At 44.3% G+C, this 21,458-nt stretch overlaps 1 protein-coding gene across 1 annotated transcript in view; it reads right to left on the bottom strand.

The window, feature by feature from the left end:
- Positions 1 to 17,456: 17,456 nt before the first annotated feature.
- The window catches only part of LOC117880099 (dedicator of cytokinesis protein 3-like), a 252,869-nt gene continuing 248,867 nt past the window's right edge, over positions 17,457 to 21,458 (bottom strand). The window contains exon 6 of the mRNA XM_034775833.1: positions 17,457 to 17,815. Within this exon, the coding sequence (XP_034631724.1) occupies positions 17,744 to 17,815 (72 nt within the window). The 3' untranslated portion in view covers positions 17,457 to 17,743. The remainder of the gene's footprint in view (positions 17,816 to 21,458) is intronic.

Here is a 21,458-nt window from a genome sequence, read left to right as displayed (position 1 = left end):
AGAGAGTTACCAGTGACCCAGGGCTGCGGCGGCAGGAGGGTGCGGGTCGGGGGGGTGAGAGCCCAGGGCTGGGATGGCAGGGGGGTGCGGCGAGGAGCCCAGAGCTGGGACGGGGGGCAGCCAACATTTTTTTTGCTTGGGGCAGCAAAAAACCTAGAGCCAGCCCTGGTTACCTTGCAGATACCATATTAGGAAAAGGAACTTTGCTAAGGCAAATCCTCTACATTGCCATATTTCTATTAGAATGAGCCTTCAACATTTTCTATACTAGAACATAAATCATCTTATTATAGCAAGCTTCAATTCACTGCCTGAATTGCCCAGATAGTTGTTGGATTTCCTCTTGGTTTTTATCCTGTAAGCGATGACAAAGTTTTTCATTCTCTCAATGTAAAGATGAAGAACTAATTTCATATGAAACTTCTGTTGAATTGTGCTAGAAGAGTCACATCCCAAGGGAAAAAATTGGAAGGAAGGGCAATGAGGTGAATTAGATGGAACCACTTTAGAAAGAATTTTAGAGTTAAGAACTTCTTTGTCCTTATGGAAAGCAGGGAAAAGAGAATAAGCTATCAGGGATTTTAGTGGAGTACAAGTTACCTTCAAAGAAGAGGAGTAGAATGAATATTTCCTGAACAGTTCAGGAGGAGGATCAAAATTTAATGAGGTTCAGATTAATGCCCCAAGACTGATTAGAGAATTTCACCAGTGGATAAAGACGAAGGAGCCTTTCATGTCTTGAGATATATATATATATATATATATATATATACACACACACACAGAGAATATGAAACAATGCCATACCCACTCTAACAAGACAAATCAATTAAGGTGGGCTATTATCAGCAGGAGAAAAAAACTTTTGTAGTGATATTTCCCAATGCTAATTTTCCCCCCTACTGTTACTCACACCTTCTTGTCAACTGTTTGAAATGGGCCATCCTGATTATCACTACAAACGTTTTTTTTCTCCTGCTAATAGCCCACCTTAATTGATTTGTCTCGTTAAGAGTTGATATGGCAACCCCCATCTTTTCATGTTCTCTGTATATATATATCTTCCTACTGTATTTTCCACTCCATGCATCTGACGAAGTGGGTTTTAGCCCACAAAAGCTTATGTTCAAATAAATTTGTTAGCCTCTAAGGTGCCACAAGTACTCCTCACTCTTTTTGTTGATACAGACTAACACCGCTACCACTCTGAAAGCTAAGTAAAGAAAGGCTGAATCTAGATAGCGAGGCTGTTTGGCAAATGGGAAAAAAGAGGCTGTTCCAAGTGTGAAACACAGGCATTTCACTTAGGGCTTGATTCTGGCTTGCCTTTATGCAGGCACATAGTGGAAAAAAGAGTATGGCAGTAAGAAGCCCCTACATAACTTGTATATATGGCTTGGGCAGGAGCTGGAAAGAATGGCACTTACTACATGTGGGGAAACAGAAGGGGCTCGTATTACAAGTTTTGCAACTTAGCATAGCTTGGAAGACTGGAAATCTCACTTTTCAGGTTGTTGTTGTTTTTTTACCCCTTTTCACCATCATTTTTCTTAAAATAAAATTAAACAAAACACACCACACGTTAGTAAATAAAATGCAAACCCCCAAGTTAACACAATGTTAAAGACTGCACTGTTAAACACTCAGTAAGTAGGAAATATCAATGTAAGGCTGAATGTGCAATCCTAACTTGACTTGTGTGTGTGTATGCATAACGATACAGGGCCAAACTATACTTTCAGTTACATTCAGGTATATCCAAAGACACTTCAATGACTTGTAACAACACTTTCACTGGGTTGCCTGCAGGAATTGAAACTAGGACCTCTGGATCTCAAATCATAACCTCTGCTACTTCGAGTAATTAACCAAACCCACTGGCCCAGACCAAATAACACTCATACCTTTATAAGTGATCTAGCTCCAGTGGGGGGCGGGGAACCACACGACAAAGAGACGACCTATGTTACCAAGTGTTATATGCTCCCTATAGCTGAGGAAACTCATTGCACACTTATTCCAGATTTATTCTGATGTGACAGCAGAATAGGACCCACTATCATAAATCGCATGATCACATGCTATTTTTTCAAATAATACAACACAGCATCATACATTGTTTTTCCTACAACCTTAGATACATTTAAGGTATTTTACAGTGTTTACTATTCAGAGTATGCCAGAGAAACAAAGCTCGTTAAAGTCCTTTATATGATAAATATACAGTAAAACTATGCTTAGATAACCAACAATTTATAGCATACTCCAAGGTTCTGAATGAAATTACCACATTAACCCTTTCCATAATGGCAATATTATCTATGATATTTCATTAATATGTATCACTGTAAAAACACTATTGCTGTTCAGTACATTACTTAGCAACTAGAAATACAAATAGGCTAAGATTTTTTAAAAAGTGGCTACCTAAATTTAGAAACCAAGGTTGAGATTTTAAAAAAATCTATCAGGCAACTCCCATTCATTTCAATCTGGCCATTTATATGGGTTCCTAATATGGATGCAGAATCCCAATTCAAGAATATTTTTGAAAACCTTGGCCACATATTTGTATGTCATTTTATGGGAAAAAATCTGTTTTTATTTTATACTTGTATTTGTTGGAAATATATTTTTAGCTGTCAGATCAGTGGTATAGAAATATAAATTTTTTACATAATTTCACTCATTAAACAAACTTTTGAATAATATTTAAAATAGTATACTTCCAATAACTGCCAAAAGATTCATTACGGCATTAGGAAGACAGGCCACATGAAAAATGCTAACTTGCCATTTTAAAAATAGTTGAATTTTCTTAGAACAATTCAGCAGTTTGCCCAGATCTAGCTTCAACCAACAATATTTAGCATTATTTCTGAATACAATTCTAGAAGAATCAAAAGTAGGACTCCAACTGAATATCCTACATGTTGTGCCCAAGTATTTAAGGAATCTCAAAACAATGGGTAATACTACAGATCAGACAGTGATAAAATGAATTTGGTATGAGTTTTTTTTCCATGCAACATATTACAGATTAGCCATGTCACAAAGTAAATTATTTGATATGAAGTAACAAGTAACATATTCATGCATAATATATTAGAAAATATCCCAAAGAAATTCCTAATTTAACTCCTTCACCAGTTCATGGGCTGTTTATAGGCCTATTTTATACCAACTAGGATTACAGACATATGCCCAAGACACAATATCTGGAGACGAGAGTCCCAAACCGGGTTAGTAGAAACCCTGCAATCTCATCATTTTAAACCACTGTTTCAATCCTGAACCCCTCTACTTTCTATAAAAAGTCCCTAACTTCTACTCAACTCAACACAAGGAGATTCTCTAAATACAACATTCTCAAATCTTAAGAAAATTACTTATCTCTGCAGTTCTCCAAGACTCGGTTAGACAGTCCAGGGGGTAAAATCCCATAGTTAAAGAAAAACCTGAGCACTGTGGACTATTTTAATTAGAGGACATTTTTAGAAGGTTTTCATACTGACCCTTCACTGTCATACCCTCCCACTTCATTGAAAGACATTAACAGGAATAACATTTATAATGTTTTTTTTTAGCAGCCCATTTTGATTTTTCACTTTCCTTAGGGACAGATGTTCTGCAGAGACTCCATTCATACTATGACGAAATTCAGAAACTGTCTCAAATTACTGATACTGAAATTGTCATGATGTACAACAGACGACACCTTTTTAAACAGGAATTGTTTCTATGTACCACAATTCATTCTCATAAAGTGCTAAATTGCAGAAGAAACTTTGATGTTTATCTCCATCCCTTTTGGGCATGCAAACATGTTTATTTAAATCAGCAGGAGAAATGAGTCATCCTACTGCTAAATAATTCAAAGATTTGCAAATGCTGATTCTTTGAAAACCAAGCAAGTGTGTTTAACAGTCTCCTTCCTTTGAGACCACCACAGTTTCTTCACTTGACTTCTATCTCATTACCTTTATTACTCATACTAGGACAACAAACATTTTATTCAGTTGCTGTCATGTTTCCAGCATTGTGACAGGGTGTACCTACCCTGCACTGGTGCCACAGGAGTTAACAGCACTGTGTGGGCTGAAGAGGCCATGTCCCCTCACACCTACTGGGCATGCTCAGAACCAGAGTATAAAAGGGAGTGGCTCAGCTCAATCTGGGCTGATCATGGAAGAGACCAGAGGTGTGTTGCAGGCTCCTACCAGGAAGTTGCCAGAACCCCTGGCCACAGAGGCCAGCAATGCTGAGACCCCAGTGGACACCCAGCCAACCCCAACAGAGAAGAGATCACTGAGGCTGTGAGATTGCTATCACTGGAAGTAAGAGTAGGAAGTGACCCAGGAAACGGGACTGTAGCAATAGGAGACCAAGACCGATTGCAGAAATACTGGTTCCTCAGGGCCCTGACTCGGGACCTGGTGGAGAAGGGTGGGCCCGGGGCCCCTTACCCAGACTGCACAAGCCACCAGTTGTAATCACCAGCCGAAGGGGTGGGTTTTACTGTCAAAGGACAGCTTTGTTGACTCTGGCCATTAGACCACATTGCCCTGAAGAGAAGGGTGGCTGTATAGATTCTAGCCATTGGGCCACACTGCCCTGTGCAGAAAGGCAATTCTATTGACTCGATGGGCCACGCTGCCCTAAAGAAAAGGGCCGCCACACAGACTCTGGCCATTGGGCCCCGCTACCCTGAAGAGAAGGGTGGCCATATAGACTCTGAAAAATTGGGCTAGGCTGCCCTGAGCAGAAGAGCAGCCCTATTGACTCTGGCCATTGTTTCTGTTCTGTGATTAATTAGGTTTATGATTCTATAGATGTTGTCAATTATGTCAGTGTGATGGGTTCCCCCGGGCGTGACCTGGAACTGGGGTACCACTGAGCCTTCTGACCCACTAGCCTGTGCTCCCTCTCACACCATGCTGATGTGACAAGCTGCAAAGCCCTCCAAACTTGCACTTTCACCAGCATTCACACAGGTAGAGACACACCCAGCTGCAGTTACATGCAGGCTCACTAACCACCAGCCTCCCAGCCTAGGACCCCAGAGCAGTACTGTCCTGCCCTGGTCAAATCTGGCCAGTATATGGGTTTAATACCTGGTGCGCCTCTTCCTCAATGTGAAGAGGACCATGCACACTTGTGGTAACCATGATGAGATTTTCCCCAGACCCACATTAGTCAAATGCACACTGGTTTGGATTAAACCATAAAATAAGTTTAACTACAAAAAAGATAGATTTTTAAATTATTATAAGTAATAGCGAACAGATCAAAGCAGATTACTTAATAAATAAACAAAACCGCAAACTGAGTTTAACCTACTAGATAGGTAGGATATAAATTAGCAAATTCTTACCCTGAGTGATAAACAGGCTGGCAGATTCTTAACACACAAGCTGCCTTTCCTTTGCAGCTTGGGTTTCCCAGGTTTTCATACATAGGCTAGAAATCCCTTTAGCCTGGGATCATCACTTCTCCCAGTTCAGTCTTTGTTCCTCAGGTGTTTCCAGGTGTGGTGTTATAGGGAGAGTGAGGTACCATCATGTCATTTCTCCCTTTTATATCTTCTTCCCACTTGCTGGAAAGCTTTTTTGCTGTGACCTGGTTCAAACAGTTCCCACTGTGTAGTGCTATCTCTGAGAGGTTTCTATTGTACACAGTTCCTGGGGTAACCCTTGTGCTTGTGTGCATTTCCTCAATAAACCATTAACATTGTTTGGCCTTTTTACTGTTGTACCTGAAAGGCTGCTTGTGGGTGTTTTCAACGTTCCAACATGTTTCAGTAACACATACACAGCCAAACTTCATAACTTCACATACAATGATAGCACATAAAATCCAACAAGATATTGATGTCTAGAATACCAAAACTTTTAGAATGATACCTTGCAAGCCATCCTTTGTGAAAAACATATCCTAATTACATGACAGTGGTGAATATTGGGGTGCCAGTCAGATAAAAACCATTAAGACTCACATGTGAAGACCATGAATATTTGCTGGAAAGTCTTCTTGCTGTTTAAATATAATATTAATGTCACTGCACAATAACAACCAGTAATACTGAGAACTCTCCTTTTGTTGGGTACCACTGTCTAAAAATTAGGTCACAGAGAGATAGTAATGTTATGGAAGCTTGCAACATATAATCCTCATTCAGAATTTCTCAGCCATAACAATCCATTAAAAATGATTTCTGGAGGAACTGCTAGCTCCTCTTTCTCAGTAAACATTTAATTTTCACATGCCTGATTTGTGCACTCCTCTGCTTTGCTACGTAGGTAGAAAATGTTATGCCACTGGAATTCATCAGTTTTTTGTTTCAAAATAGAAGCAAGTAGGTAACTGTGGAACTGGAGCATTTCCCAATTAAAACTGAATACCTAAACAATTCTTTCTCCAAGTTTACCTGCAAATGTAAGCTGAGACACATAGGCAAAGAGAATTACAATCTAACCTGAGCCTGAGGCTGCTATATCAATGCCTTGTGACACTATATTGAGCAGATGTGTGCCAATACATTAACAAGGGACTCCAACAAAAAATTCCCACTTACTGTATGATGAACTCAGATGTATGTATGCTTTCACACAGAAAGGGCAAGTGCAGTGTATAAAACTACCTTCTTATAACATAACCAAGCAGAAAGGCAACATCTTATATTAAGGGCAAACTTATATTAAGCTCAACTGGTGGGAGTGATTACATTTTGTTCCTAAACACTACACTGATCATACTGATAGTATAGCACTGTGTTCAAACTGTATAATTTGTAACAGAAGATGTGGAGGAAGAGAATGAAGAGAATTCAGATATTAGTGATATGCTCTAATGTAAGAACACAGCGATATAGATCTTCCCATAATAATATTTTTTAAAAATACCTGACACTTGTTAAAATCTGGTCCAGAACTGGTAGATCCTACAGAGCAAAATAGGAAGCTTCTAGAATCTCTTCACGGAGGCAGCCCTTGGCCAGAAAGAAAATGGTTACTTACCCTACACTAAGGCCTGGTCTACACTGGGGAGGGGAATGGATCATCTAAGTTACACAACTTCAGCTATGTGAATAACGTAGCTGAAGTCTACGTACTTAGATCTACTTACCATGGTGTCTTCACTGCAGTAAGTCAACAGCTGACGCTCTTCCGTCGAAACCGCCTGCGCCTCTCACCCTGGTGGAGTACCAGAGTTGACAGGAGAACGCTCGGCGGTCAATTTATCGCTTCTAGACTAGACGCGATAAATCGACACCCGCTGGATCGATCGCAGCGGGTAATGTACACAAGCCCTTACTCTGCTTCTCTGAGATGTTGTAGACAGTATGGATCCAACTGGAGATCCCACCGTTGGGTGTGCACGTGCCTCAGGCATGTGAGGAGATAGATATATAGATATTTAAAACAACATGCATACGTCCTGCACCTCCTCATGCTCCCATGTGAGGGAATATAGAGTGGAGCGACCACAACCTTCCCTTGGTTCCCTCACAACTTGTAGCTGAGGTCTTTGAAAAGCAGGGATGGGGGGCAAATCACAGGATTCATACAGACTACCTCTTCTTCAAGAGCCAGAATTACTGTAGGAAAGTAACCATTCTTTCTTCAAGTGTGTGTATTTCTGAGAAAAAAAATCTGACATCTGTGCACAAAGCATGCACACACCTACACTGGAAATAACATATGCAAACTTAAAGAACTCCTTTTCCCCAGTAGTGAGTGGGGGTTCAGGAGGAAAACAGGTTGATTGATTGATTGATTAGATGAAAATCTGAGACCAATTTAGGAATGAACTTTGGATGAGTTCTGAGCACCATCTTTTCGCTATGGAATGTCACAAAGAGAGGCTTGGCCATGAGGGCCTGTAGCTTACTCACCCTCCTGGCTGAAGTGGAAGCCACCAGGAAGACAATCTTCTGCGTGGAATGGTCTAAAGAATATTCTGAGAGAGGATCAAATGGAAGATCCATGAGCCTCAAGAAGACTAAACTGAAGCCTCAGGTAGGAGCAGTTTCTCTGATGGGTGGGAAAGCCTGTAATAGCCTCTTGAGAAACTTCAGTACCATGTGGTGAGAAAAGACTTAGCATGACTGTACAGGTGGATGACAAGCTGAGATTCTGTGATGTGGAGTTTTAATAGAGCTGAATGAAAGGCCAGTCTGTTTCAAGTGCAACAAATAGTCAAGGATGTTAGGTATCAAGGCTTGTGCCAGGTCCAGACTATGTCAGGCTGCCACAGTTGAGAATCTCTGCCACTTAGATTAGTACAATAGAACCTCAAAGTTACAAACACCAGAATTACAGACCAACTGGTCAACCGGACACCATATGGAACCAAAAGTAAGCACTCAGGCAGCAGCGGAGACCAAAACAAAAAAAGCAAATACTGTACTGTATTGTGCCTGTATTGCATCTTAAAGGGAGCCACATCTGGGCTGCCTTGTCCCCACTCCCACCCCCTACTCGCCACACGCGAGGCAGCCACTTACAGGTAGGAGGTGAAGACGCTGAGCTTCACAGGCAAAGCTGAGAGCCCCGGAGCAGGCAAAGCAGGAGCAGTGCTGGGATCTGTGCTGCTTTCCTGTAAGCCATGGGCACTGTTTCCCTCCCCATCCTCCCCTGGGCTGGGAAGGGGACAAGCTTGCAAGCTCAGTCAGAGCCAGGAAAAGAAGCTTCCCCGCCCAGCTGTTGATGCTACAAGGAAGCTGCCCGTGCTGGGGCGGGAGCTGCTACTGGAACCTGGCCTGGAGTGTGAGCTGCTGGAGCCGGAGCCCAAGTTCCTGCCTGCACACTGCGCTCTGGAAGAGCAGCTCAGTTTTAAAGGGCCACAGTCTGCACCGCGCGCCCACTGATGCCACAGTGCCCCAGGGTGCCTCACTCATCATCTTTGAAGCCAGGGGGCTAGAACCAGCTACCTGTCCCCACCCCACTCACAGGTAGGAGGTGAAGACGCTGAGGTTCGCAGGCACAGCTGTGAGCCCCCATTCCGAGCAGTCCGCCCTGAGGAGCATCCCATAAGGTCTTGTTCAGAGTTACGAACATTTCAGAGTTACAGACAACCTCCATTTCTGAGATGTCCGTAACTCCGAGGTGCTATGTTCTTCAGTCCCAGATCCCTAGTCTCGTGAGCCTAAGCCAGCTGACTTGGGCCAAGCACAGGTTTTTATCCCTGTGAAGTCATACCTATGGGTATGTTTACACTGCAATTCAAAACTCACGGCTGGCTTGTGCCAACTGACTTGGGCTCCTTAGCTCAGACTAAGGGGCTATTTAATAGCAGTGTAGACATTCAGGCTCAGGCTGGAGCCCAGGATCTAGGTGGGAGGGCAGCCCAAGCCTGAATGTCTACACCACAATTAAACAGCCGCTTAGCCTGAGCCCCATGAGCCTGAGTCAGCTGGCATGGGCCAGCTGTGGGTGTCCAAATGCACTGTAGACATACCCTCAATTTCTCTAGCAGTGATGCTTGCAAGAGTCAGCACCGAAGACAGAAGCTGCATTTTCTACCTTTGCTGATCTTTTCTTTCCCCCTTTTGTATGTGTTTGTCTTCTGGGAAATGGGATCAGACTTGAACAGCAATAACAATAGCTCCAGCCCATCTCAACTATTTCTCTCCTTGCCCCCACAAAAAAGACAGTCATTACCATCTTTAAACACCATCTAAAGACTGTCAGGTAGGGGTTTTTCCACCTTTCCCCCCATATAGCTAAAGGGAAAAGGAATAATGGATATTGCTGCAATGAAAATCTTACTTAATACTTTATATTTCAAATGCTTGAACTATTTTTCTCCCCCTCACCCCATCCCACACTACCCTGTACCTTTAATGAAAGGTTTAAAACATTTTGAATGGTGTTTTGCCATGTGTAGCGAGGCGGTGGGCTACCCCACAGCCCCGCTGAGGGCCGAACCTCCCCTACTACCAACCTGGGCGGAGCCACCGGGTCCAGCGCCCGCCCCTCCGAGGTCATGGCCCCGACCTGGAAGTACAAAAGCCCGCCTGCAGAGCTCACTGGAGGCCAGGCCGGCGGAGAGAGCAGACGTCCCTGACCGAGCTCCCGCTTGGGAAACAACCGCAGGCCGCGAGCGGCCTGCTGACTCACCGGGCCGGTCGAACCTACCTCTCGCCAGGTACCCCAAGGAGGACTGGCCAAGCCTGCCCCGTGCCAGCTACCCCGAGGAGGACTGGCCAAGCCTGCCCCATGCCAGCTACCCCGAGGAGGACTGGCCAAGCCTGCTCTGTGCCAGCTACCCCGAGGAGGAGCCGAGCCTGCCCTTCGCTACCTACCCCGAGGAGCCCATGCTGGTAGAGAGCACCGACAACACTAAGACGGCCCAGGTACCGTACGAGGGGGAGTGCGGAAGTAGCCCGGGGGCAGCCGACCCCAGTCTGGCTGCTGCACTGCCAAAGCCAATGTCAGTGTGTTGCAGCCAGGATCCCCACTGACAGCAGCAAGTTTCCGTCGCTGCTAGGGCCCTGGGCTCGGACACAGTGGAGTGGGAGGGCCTGCGTCCCCCCTGCCACCCACTCCTTGGGTGGCAGACTCCCCCTGTTTCCCCTGGCCTAGAGAGGCTGGGTACCTGACTAACTATTTGCTTGCTGCCCCGCCCTGACCTAGGGCCTGGGCTGCTACAAACCCCGACCCAGCCCCTGCTTAAGGGCCTGGGCAGCTGACTGACTGATTACTGCCTCAGCCTGACTGGGGCTCGGGGCTCTTTTCGGACTGTAGCGAGGCGGTGGGCTACCCTACAGCCCTGCTGAGGGCCGAACCGCAGCCCCAAACTACTACACATGGTAGTAAGCAAACCAAGGAATCTGCTCCAGCTGGACCCACATACCACCACCATTGAGGACTGCATTTGCTTTTCAAAATTTGGAAACAATGAATGAAAAAGTGAGCAATTTGTCTAAAATTTATAAGTGATACCTCCCATCTAACCTCTGCCCATCCTCCTGAAGCAGTTTAAAAATGCTGACACTTAGAAAGAAAAGGAGAATAAGAATGGTAAGGGGAAGGGGAAGGCATAGGAGGAAAGGTGAATATGGGTGTGTCATAACTATAAAGGGAAGGGTAACAGCTGTCCTGTGTACAGTACTATAAAATCCCTCCTGGCCAGAGACTCCAAAATCCTTTTCCCTGTAAAGGGTTAAGAAGCTCAGGTAACCTGGCTGGCATCTGACCTAAAGGACCAATAAGGGGACAAGATACTTTCAAATCTTGGGGGGGGGAAGGTTTTTGTTTGTGTTCTTTGTTTGTGAGGTGTTCGTTCTCGGGACTGAGAGGGACCAGACATCAATCCAGGTTCTCCACATCTTTCTAAACAAGTCTCTCCTATTTCAAACTTGTAAGTAAATAGCCAGGCAAGGCGTGTTAGTTTTCCTTTGTTTTCTCAACTTGTAAATGTACCTTTTACTAGAGTGTTTATCTTTGTTTGCTGTACTTTGAACCTGAGACTAGAGGGGAGTCCTCTGAGCTCTTTAAGTTTGATTACCCTGTAAGGTTAATTTCCATACTGATTTTACAGAGATGATTTTTACCTTTTTCTTTAATTAAAAACCTTCTTTTTAAGAACCTCATTGATTTTTTCCTTGTTCAAGATCCAAGGGGTTTGGATCTTGATTCACCAGGAGTTGGTGGGAGGAAGGAGGGGAATGGTTAATTTCTCCTTGTTTTAGATCCAAGAGGGTTGGAGCTGTATTCACCAGGAGTTGGTGGGAGGAAGGAGGGGAATGGTTAATTTCTCCTTGTTTTAAGATCCAAGGGGTTTGGATCTGTATTCACCAGGGAATTGGTGAAGGTTTTTCAAGGTTTCCCAGGAATGGAATCCATTGAAATGGTGGCAGCAGAACCAGAGCTAAGCTGGTAGTTAAGCTTAGAAGTTTTCATGCAGGCCCCTACATTTGTACCCTAAAGTTCAAAGTGGGGATCCAGCCTTGACATGGTGGCATAGCGGTGGGATCATTTTAAACCCAAAAGCCAGTGAGATTTTTTTTTCCTTCTAGCTGCTTGGAAAGCCCAGCTGGAGGTAGATAGATGCATATCTTATCTCTCCTTGCCTGAAGGCAGAGGTGTTAAGTTTTTTTAACAAGGTCCTTTGTTAAGAGAAGGGTTCAATTAGCAAACTTGACTGGTAAAAGGACTTTACAAGCTGAATTGTTTTTTTTTCTTTTTACATCCTCGGGAGTAGCTAGTTAGAAAGTCTCTGTTAACTCAGCAGCAGCCAGAGCTGAGAGCTTCCCAGTTTCAGCCAACTGCAGAGGGGGTGACCCAGCACAAGAAAACAGGAAAATGACTACCAAAGAAGTAGCTAAAAAAATAGAACTGGCCAAACTAGAAGCAGAAGAAAATGAAAGAAAACATCAGAGACTGCTTCAATTAACAAAACTCGAGACAGAGCAGAGAGCAAGAGAAGAAAGGGCCAAAAAGGAGGCCCATGAAAGAGAGATGGAGCTGGAAAAAGCCAAAGAGGAGGCTCACAAGAGAACTATGGAGCTGAAAGAAAAAGAGATGGAGGAGAGAGAAAAAGAAAGGAAGCATGAACTGGAAGTAGCAAAGGCTAAGCAGGATGCACCAGCCAATGCTAACAACCCCCCTCCAGGTACCACTTCCCATCCCAGAAAATTCCCCACCTACAAGGCAGGCGATGATACTGAGGCCTTCTTAGAAAATTTTGAAAGGGCCTGCCTTGGATACAGCATCGCTGCAGACCAGTACATGGTAGAGCTGAGGCCGCAGCTCAGTGGACCCTTAGCAGAGGTGGCGGCTGAAATGCCTAAGGAACACATGAACAGTTATGAACTTTTTAAAAACAAGGCCAGACTCAGAATGGGGCTAACATCCGAGCATGCCCGTCGGCGGTTCAGAGCCCTAAAGTGGAAACCCGATGTGTCATTTACCCGTCATGCCTACCACATTGACAAAAATTGTGACGCCTGGGTATCAGGAGTAAATGTTCAATCTCTGGAAGATCTACTTTCCCTAGTAAAAATGGAGCAGTTTTTAGAGGGTGTTCCTGAGGAAATAGAAAGGTACATCCTAGATAGGAAGCCCAAAACTGTAACTGAGGCGGGGGAGATTGGAGCCCAATGGGTGGAGGTGGCAGAAAAGAAAAAAACTAGTAGCAGTTGGAGCGAATATCAGAAGGGGCAAGCCGAAACAAAACCTTACCACCGGGGACAACCCAAGGCCCCACCCACATCCCAAGGGAAACCCCAGACGCCTTCTCACCCCACCACACCAGTCTCCACCAACCAACATCGTCCCGGTGATACCTTAGCAGGGCGATGTTTTAAATGTAATGAACTGGGACATATAAAGGCTCACTGCCCCAAGAACCCCAACCGATTACAGTTCATTACACCCCAATCACACCAAAGATCCCCAAACCCAGATGCCTCTCTCATACCCTCGGAGCGAAGGGAAACCTTGAGAGTGGGCGGAAAGAAGGTTACCGCTTGGAGGGACACTGGGGCTCAAGTGTCAACTATCCACCAATCCCTAGTGGACCCCAAACTCATCAACCCGGAGGCTACAGTGACAATTCAACCCTTCGTGTCACAGTCTGTAACCTTGCCTACAGCCACGTTGCATGTCCAGTACAAGGGCTGGTCAGGAATGTGGACTTTTGCAGTCTATGACAATTATCCCATTCCCATGCTGCTGGGGGAAGATTTGGCCAACCATGTGAAGCTAGCCAAGAGGGTGGGAATAGTCACCCGCAGCCAGGCTAAGCAAGCTTTCACCCCCATCCCTGTTCCTGAGCCGTCCACCAGGGCCCCGTCTGTGTTACCAGAGACCCAGACAAAGGTGGTGGAACTGGATCCCCTGCCAACGACTGCAACAGCCGTAGTGGATCCAATCCCAGAGACCCAGCCAAAGCCAGTCCCAGAACTGGAACTGGCAACGCACCAGCACCAGAACTATTGCCAGCCCTGAGTCCAGCGCTTGCAAACCCGTCTACAACTCCAACGCCAGAGGGCACCAGCGAGCCTGAACTGGCAGAAGCAGCAGATAACCCTACCCAAGAGGCTCAGCCAGAGCCTGAAATACCACATAGTGCACCAGCGGACAGCGGTTCACAGTCAATGGAAACAGCCCCAGCACCTGCATCGCTTCCAGAGGGACCAAGCCCCAGTCCACAGTCCAAGGAGGAACTGATGTCTCCAGCATCAAGGGAACAGTTCCAGGCCGAGCAGGAAGCAGATGACAACCTTCAGAAAGCTTGGGCAGCGGCGCGGAGCACCCCACCGCCTCTCAGCTCTTCTAACCGATCCCAGTTTGTTGTAGAACAAGGACTTTTATACAAGGAGACTCTTTCTGGTGGGCACCAGGAAGACTGGCATCCTCAAAGACAGTTGGTAGTTCCCACTAAGTATCGGGTAAAGCTCTTGGGCTTAGCCCATGACCATCCCAGTGGCCATTCTGGGGTGAACAGAACCAAAGACCGGTTGGGGAAGTCCTTCCACTGGGAGGGAATGGGCAAGGACGTTGCTAAATATGTCCGGTCTTGTGAGGTGTGCCAACGAGTGGGAAAGCCCCAAGACCAGGGTGTAACGAAGCTGCCTCTGGTGGGGATACAACTGAGAGTATCAATTCAGGACAAATTGCTTAGAGCAGGGCAGTCACAGTCCAAGGCTGGGGTTCCTCCACTATTAAGGCAAACCAAACCAGCGAAACAGAGACGACTTCGGGTTTACCCCACTGGCTAACCAGAAATCATACAAGCAATTCCCTCAGATACTCCAGTTCCCCTGTATCACCACCATCACCGCTCCTTGTGGGGACGAATGGTTATGAAAACTAATACCCCAGTAAAAGAAAAAGAGTTCTCCTGATCCCAAAGGGTCAAGCCCCAGACCCAGGTCAGTATACAAGTGAGATCTTACCCACAAATCATGCTGTTACCAATCCTTTAGAATCTAAAATCTAAAGGTTTATTCATAAAAAGAAAGAAATAGATGAGAGCTAGAATTGATTAACTGGAATAAATTACATACAGTAATGGCAAAGTTCTTGGTTCAGGCTTGCAGCAGTGATGGAATAAACTGCAGGTTCAAATCAAGTCTCTGGGGTACATCCACAGCTTGGATGGGTTATTCAGTCCTTTGTTCAGAGCTTCAGTGTAGCAAAGTTCCTCCAGAGGTAAGAAGCAGGATTGAAGACAAAATGGAGGGGTTTCCAGGGCCTTTTATATCCTCTGCCATGTGGAAGAACACCCCTTTGTTCTTACTGTGGAAAATCACAGCAGCAAGATGGAGCTTGGAGTCACATAGGCAAGTCACACGTCCATGCATGACTCAGCTCTTTACTGGGAGAGCAGCCATTGCTCACATGCTACCTTGAACATTCCCCGGAAGACTTCTCATGTGGATTGGAGTCTCCCAAGGTCCATTGTCAGTTAAGTGTTTCTTGATGGCACTTAATCTGCAAATTCCTTTCTCAAGAAGCTGACCAAATGCTTCACTAATGCTACTTAGAATCGAACACATTGAGATACAAGTACATAGTCAATATTCATAATTTCAACTACAAGATCGATACATGCATACAGATAGCATAATCATAACCAGCAGATCATAACCTTTCCATAGACACCAAAATCTTTGGAGGGGAGGGTGAATGGTGGATCCTGGCATGGGGGAAATGGAGGTGAACACAGAGGCTCTAATATGTGTGTGTGTGGGGGGGTGAGAATGGAGAACCCTGGCATAGGGGGCACACAGCATTCTGGTGGGAGATAGAATGGGAGATGGGGAAGCACACAGAACCTCTGATGCAGAGGACAATGGGGACCTTGGTATGGAGGGAGTAACAAGGAATTAGGGTGCAAGACAGAGGCATCCCCCCTCAGCATAGGGGAAAGAATGAGAGACCCTATCATGCAGGGGAAAGGGTGCACACAGAGCCCCTGGCATGAGGTGTGAGTTGGGGAATGGTTATAAGGAGTCCATGAAATACAGGGATGGGAGAGTAACACACATGAAATCTAAGGGTGAGACTGCAGGGATGCCAGGAGCCTTTGATGTGTGCAATCAACCCAGCCTAAATAACCAATAAGTGTTTATGTCCCTAGTTGACCTGTATCAGTAAGAGCATGTTGAATCTTCCAAAATGGTTTTTTTCTTCACCTCGCTGTTACATTATTTCCTTTGAAAAGGCAGATATAGGTGAATGACTGAACTAAGAAGAGACCTGGAGCAGAGTCAGCTGCTTCCCATGTGGTCCTTTGTGGCCAGGGGTGCCTCTGCAGTGCCCTGGTAACAATTTCTCCCTCACAGGCTTTTTAAAACAAATTCCACAAAGACTTTTCTTGTCCACTCCCCACCCCTTCTCAGATTGGGGGGGACACTCTAACTTTATTAATATAAATAAAGCTTTAAATAAAACTCATAATAAAAGTTGCAAATCACAGTCCATCGTTTTTACCCACTTGTCAGGTCACTCCCAGGCTTTTCCTGCCTGTAGTCTCAGTAGGGAAGCCTCATGTCACGGGTCCTTCTCCTGGAGCCTGTTCATTCCCAGCAGTCTCCAATTCATCCTACTCCCAAGGCCTCCCTGTGAGAGACTTTTACTTCTGTGGTCGGCCACTCCTAGGCCCTACCGGGCTGGACTCTCAGGTTTCTGGTTCTGATTTCCAAACCCCCTCCTAGCAGGGTCTTCTCTGCAGAAGCCTTTCTCGTTTCCTGAGCTTTCCCCTTCACTGCAGCCACCTATTGCCCTTTACAGGGCAGTCCCTGATCCAACCAGTAGCGTAGCTAGCGGGGTGCAGGGGAAGCAGCCGCTTCCCCTCAACAAATTTGCCTACAGTGGCGCCTTTCCAACTGCGGCCAGAGGAGCGGGGGGGCGCAGGCTGGCCGCCCGCAGGCCGCAGCACAGCTGGCAGCCAAGGGGGGGGGGGGGGCGGGCACGCGGTCAGAGGAGCGGGGGGGGCAGACGCAGCATGTGGACGGCTGCTGCGGCCAGAGGAGCAGGGGCGGGGGGGGCCACAGGCTGGCGGCCGGCAGCCACGGGGGGACGGCAGGTGCGGCCTGAGGAACGGGGGGGGGGGGGCGCAGCATGGCGGCCAGCAGCCGTGGCCAGAGGAGCGGGGGGGGGGCACAGGGGTGGCACGACAGGGCCGGAGGAGCCATGGGGGGAGGGGCGGTGCAGCTGGAGGAGCCATTCAGGGTGGGGGCGCGGAGCGGCCGAAGGAGGAGCCAGCCAAGGGGAGCGCCTTTTTTAGGTTTGCTCCCCCTCCTCTTAGAAGCTGGCTACGCCACTGGATCCAACCCAGGTGTAACTCTTCAGTAACTAGGGTTGGCTAGCACCAGGCCCTCCAGCCCTTAAGGAGCAAGCCACTCTGTTACAAGGTATTCCTTATGCACCAACTACTGTGGTATCTTAAGACTGCAAATTTGTCTATGCATATTACATACATCTCTACCTAACTCTCATAGTTTTGTAAGTCAAGTGTCATTCCATCATGCACAAGAGTTTAATGTTCTCTTTAACCTTTATTTTATAATGACAACTTTTTAATTATACCAGGTCAAAGCTATGCATGGCAATCAAACAACAGCAAATGATATCTGGATGAGTCCCCTTTGTATGCTCATGGAGTACCATAGTGACACTGGCATTCAGTTGACTGTCATACAGACTGTCAGTTGAATGTCAACCGGCTGGGCAGACCAATGGGTTTTGTGGTGGAAGGGGAAAATTGGATCAGCCAAAGAGGGAAACATTCAAAATTCTTGAAGTCTCATCCCAGAAAGTCTGCAGTGCTGTGTAAGCCAGCAACTGAGAAGGGTTTCTCCCTGGATGAAGAAAGAGATGAACATTTAAAACGTATAGAAAACTTATTGCTTCTATGTTTATGAAAGTATTTTCACAGAGAATTCTACTTGGAGTTCTTCACACACACACATAAATCTTGTCTACAGATTTATCAGAGTGGTTATTGTTTTCTTGTTCAGATTATATACTCTAGTAAAGATATTCCATATAATCATTTGACTTCCAACAAACGTTAGCTCTCATATAATTAAATTGATAGTGAACAATAATGTAACATCTGTGACACTGAAAATTAATCTCCTTATTTACCAGTAGTGCACATGTATTTATGCTAAATATAGAACCATTCAATTTATTTTTAAAAAGTTTGCTGGATTGCAATGATAATGTAATGTCAACTGTGTGCAAAAAATTATAAAACATAATTAGCCGAGAGATTGTTTTCTGTACTCATCAATCCTCTTTTCTCTCCATATGCAACAACTGCTCACCTCTCATTTATATATCACAGGAAAGATGCTCAGTTCAAAATGGGACAGCCTGCAAATGAGATTTGTATAGTCTTCTAAAGAAATGAAAAGTAGGCTGTTGATTAATCGCAGTTAACTATGCGATTAACTAAAAAAAATTAATCGTGATTAAAAAAATTATTTGCGACTAATTGCAGTTTTGATTGCATTGTTAAACATTGAATACCAATTGAAGTTTTTCTACATTTTCAAATATATTGATTTCAATTACAACACAGAATAAAAAGTATACAGTACTCACTTTATATTATTTTTATTACAAATATTTGCACTGTAAAAATATAAACCAAAGAAATGGTATTTTTCAATTCACCTCATACACGTACGGGAGTGCAATTTCTTTATCGTGAAAGCACAATTTACAAATGTAGATTTTTTTTTTGTTACATAACTGCACTCAAAAACAAAACAATGTAAAACTTTAGAGCATACAAGTCCACTCAGTCCTATTTCTTGTTCAGCCAATCGCTAAGACAAACAAGTTTGTTTATATTTATGGGAGATAATTCTGCCCACTTCTTATTTATAATGTCACCTGAAAATGAGAACAGACGTTTGCATGGCACTTTTGTAGCTGGCATTGCAAGGTATGCACAAGGTATGTGCCAGATATGCTAAACATTCATATGCCCCTTCATGCTTTGGCCACCATTCCCAAAGACATGCTTCCATGCTGATGATGCTCATTAAAAAAATGGTGTGTTAATTAAATTTGTGACTCAACAACTTGGGGGAGAATTCTATGTCTCCTGCTCTGTGTTTTACCCACATTCTGCCATATATTTCATGTTATTTCAGTCTCGGATGATAACCCAGCATGTTATTCATTTTCAGAACACTTTCACTGAAGATTTGACAAAACGCAAAGAAGATACCAATGTGAGGTTTCTAAAGATATCTACAGCACTCGACCCAAGATTTAAGAAGCTGAAGTGCCTTCCAAAATTTAATCGCTAGGGGATGTGGAGTATGCTTTCACAAAAACAACAAGGAGTCCGGTGGCAACTTAAAGACTAACAGATTTATTTGGGCATAAGCTTTCGTGGGTATGCTTTCAATAGTCTTAAAAGAGCAACACTCCAATGCAGAAACTACAGAACCCAAATCACGAAAAAAGAAAACCATCCTTCAGCTGGTGGCATCTGACTCAGATGATGAACATGAACATGCGTTGGTCTGCATTGCTTTGGATCGTTATCAAGCAGAACCCATCATTAGCAAAGATGCATGTCCTCTGGAATAGTTACTGAAGCATCAAGGGACATACGAATCTTTAGCGCATCTGGCATGTAAATATCTTGCGACACTGGCTACAACGCTGCCATGCAAACACCTGTTCTCACTTTCAGGTGACATTGTAAACAAGAAGTGGGCAGCATTATCGCCTGCAAATGTAAACAAACATGTTTGTGTGAGCGATTGGCTGAACAAGAAGTAGGACTGAGTGGACTTGTATGCTCTAAAGTTTTACACTTTTATTTTTGAGTGCAGTTATTTTTTGTACATAATTCTACATGTCTAAGTTCAACTTTCATGATAAAGAAATTACACTACAGTATTTGTATTAAATGAATTGAAAAATACTATTTATTTTATTACAGTGCAAATATTTATAATAAAAAATAAATATAAAGTGACCACTGTACACTTTGTATTCTGTGTTGTAATTGAAATCAATATATTTGAAAATGTGGAAATCATCCAAAAATATTTATATAAACAGTATTTTATTATTGTTTAACAGCACGATTAATCATGCAATTGTTTTAATCGTGCAATTAATCACGATTAATTTTGTTATTGGCTTCACAGCCTTTAGGAAAAGCCTTCTTTGGGGTAAAAGAATGCACATGCATGTGTGCAAGCTACTGCAGCAATAGAACAACTGTAATTTAGATATTAAAGCTGTGTGAGCCTTATGTAATTATTGAAGAAATGCAGTAATTGTTACTAAAGCAGTTGACATCACACGGTGCTTAATTTTCAGCAATACAGAAAGCGTACTTAGAGAAACACACCAAATTTAGCAAGTTCATTTGTGTGCGTGTGGTGGATGGGACGGTAATGTTACCATCTGCATACTTCTTCCCCCTCATCGATTTTTAATTGTTAATAATGGTCTACTTTTAGTTTGCCTTCTTTATGCCTTATAGAAATTTTTTTATAAAAAAGGATATTACAAGAGTGAAATTCATTAAATTCCACATTATCACAAGAAAATAATAACAGGAACATGACCACCTCTGTTTAAATGGCTCCTGATTGCTATGGACAAAACAGCTTCCATTTGCAAAAAGCAGGCATGACACAGTGTGAATTCACATGCTGTGTCTTGATATTTCATAAGACTACACATTTCCTCATTCTGAACTTCATCTAAGAGAAAAGTAACAAGAACACCTTGAGCTTGTATGATCAGAAAAAATTCTTAGTCAAAATAACGAAACAGAGCATACTGGTGTTATAAAGATTTATGCTCCAAGGAAATTCCAAATACCATGTCTGTGACCCCTAGAATGGTTTCTGAAGACTGTATATCTTATGGTCCTATAAACAAAATCTCAGTCCCAAATAAAACAGTCACACAAACCTCAATATATACTGTACATTTATTTAGCAGGTATAGTTTGCAAAAGAACTAGAGCCTCTACTGTGCTGTGCTTATAGACATAAGGTGTGGGGGAAAAGAGAGTCCAGGGACCCTCTTCCTCCCGTCATGGAATCAATAGGTCAGGATGCCTCCTTAGCAGAAAAGAGTGCACTAAAAATGAGCCTCTTGCTCACCACATCCCCAAAGAGATGTGTAATGTGGCCTGAGAGATGTGACCAGACACACAAGCCTGCTAACATGCATTCAGCCATTAGCAACAAGTGTTGTTTGAGCATATTGCTTTTTTTATAGCAAAATACACCACAAATGCAGTGGCACCAGCCTTCATTATGAAATCATGCTATGATCAGCAAGATCTGTTGGAGGAGAAGGTATTTGTAGCTATTTGTAGTTGTATTTGTATGTGTGGAGGCTGGTAGAGGCAGTGTGCTGGGAGAGAAGCTGAGCCCTGAGTAGGGAGCGGGGCTTCTCTCACTAGGGGTCCTATAAAAGTAGCCAGCCAATCAGGAGCAGCGCCAGGGT

The sequence above is a fragment of the Trachemys scripta genome, chromosome 7 (assembly GCF_013100865.1).
Source record: "Trachemys scripta elegans isolate TJP31775 chromosome 7, CAS_Tse_1.0, whole genome shotgun sequence".
NCBI classification, from domain to species: domain Eukaryota; kingdom Metazoa; phylum Chordata; order Testudines; family Emydidae; genus Trachemys; species Trachemys scripta.
Note: the sequence above shows the minus strand (reverse complement) of the source record. Positions and strands in the feature narration are given on the sequence as shown.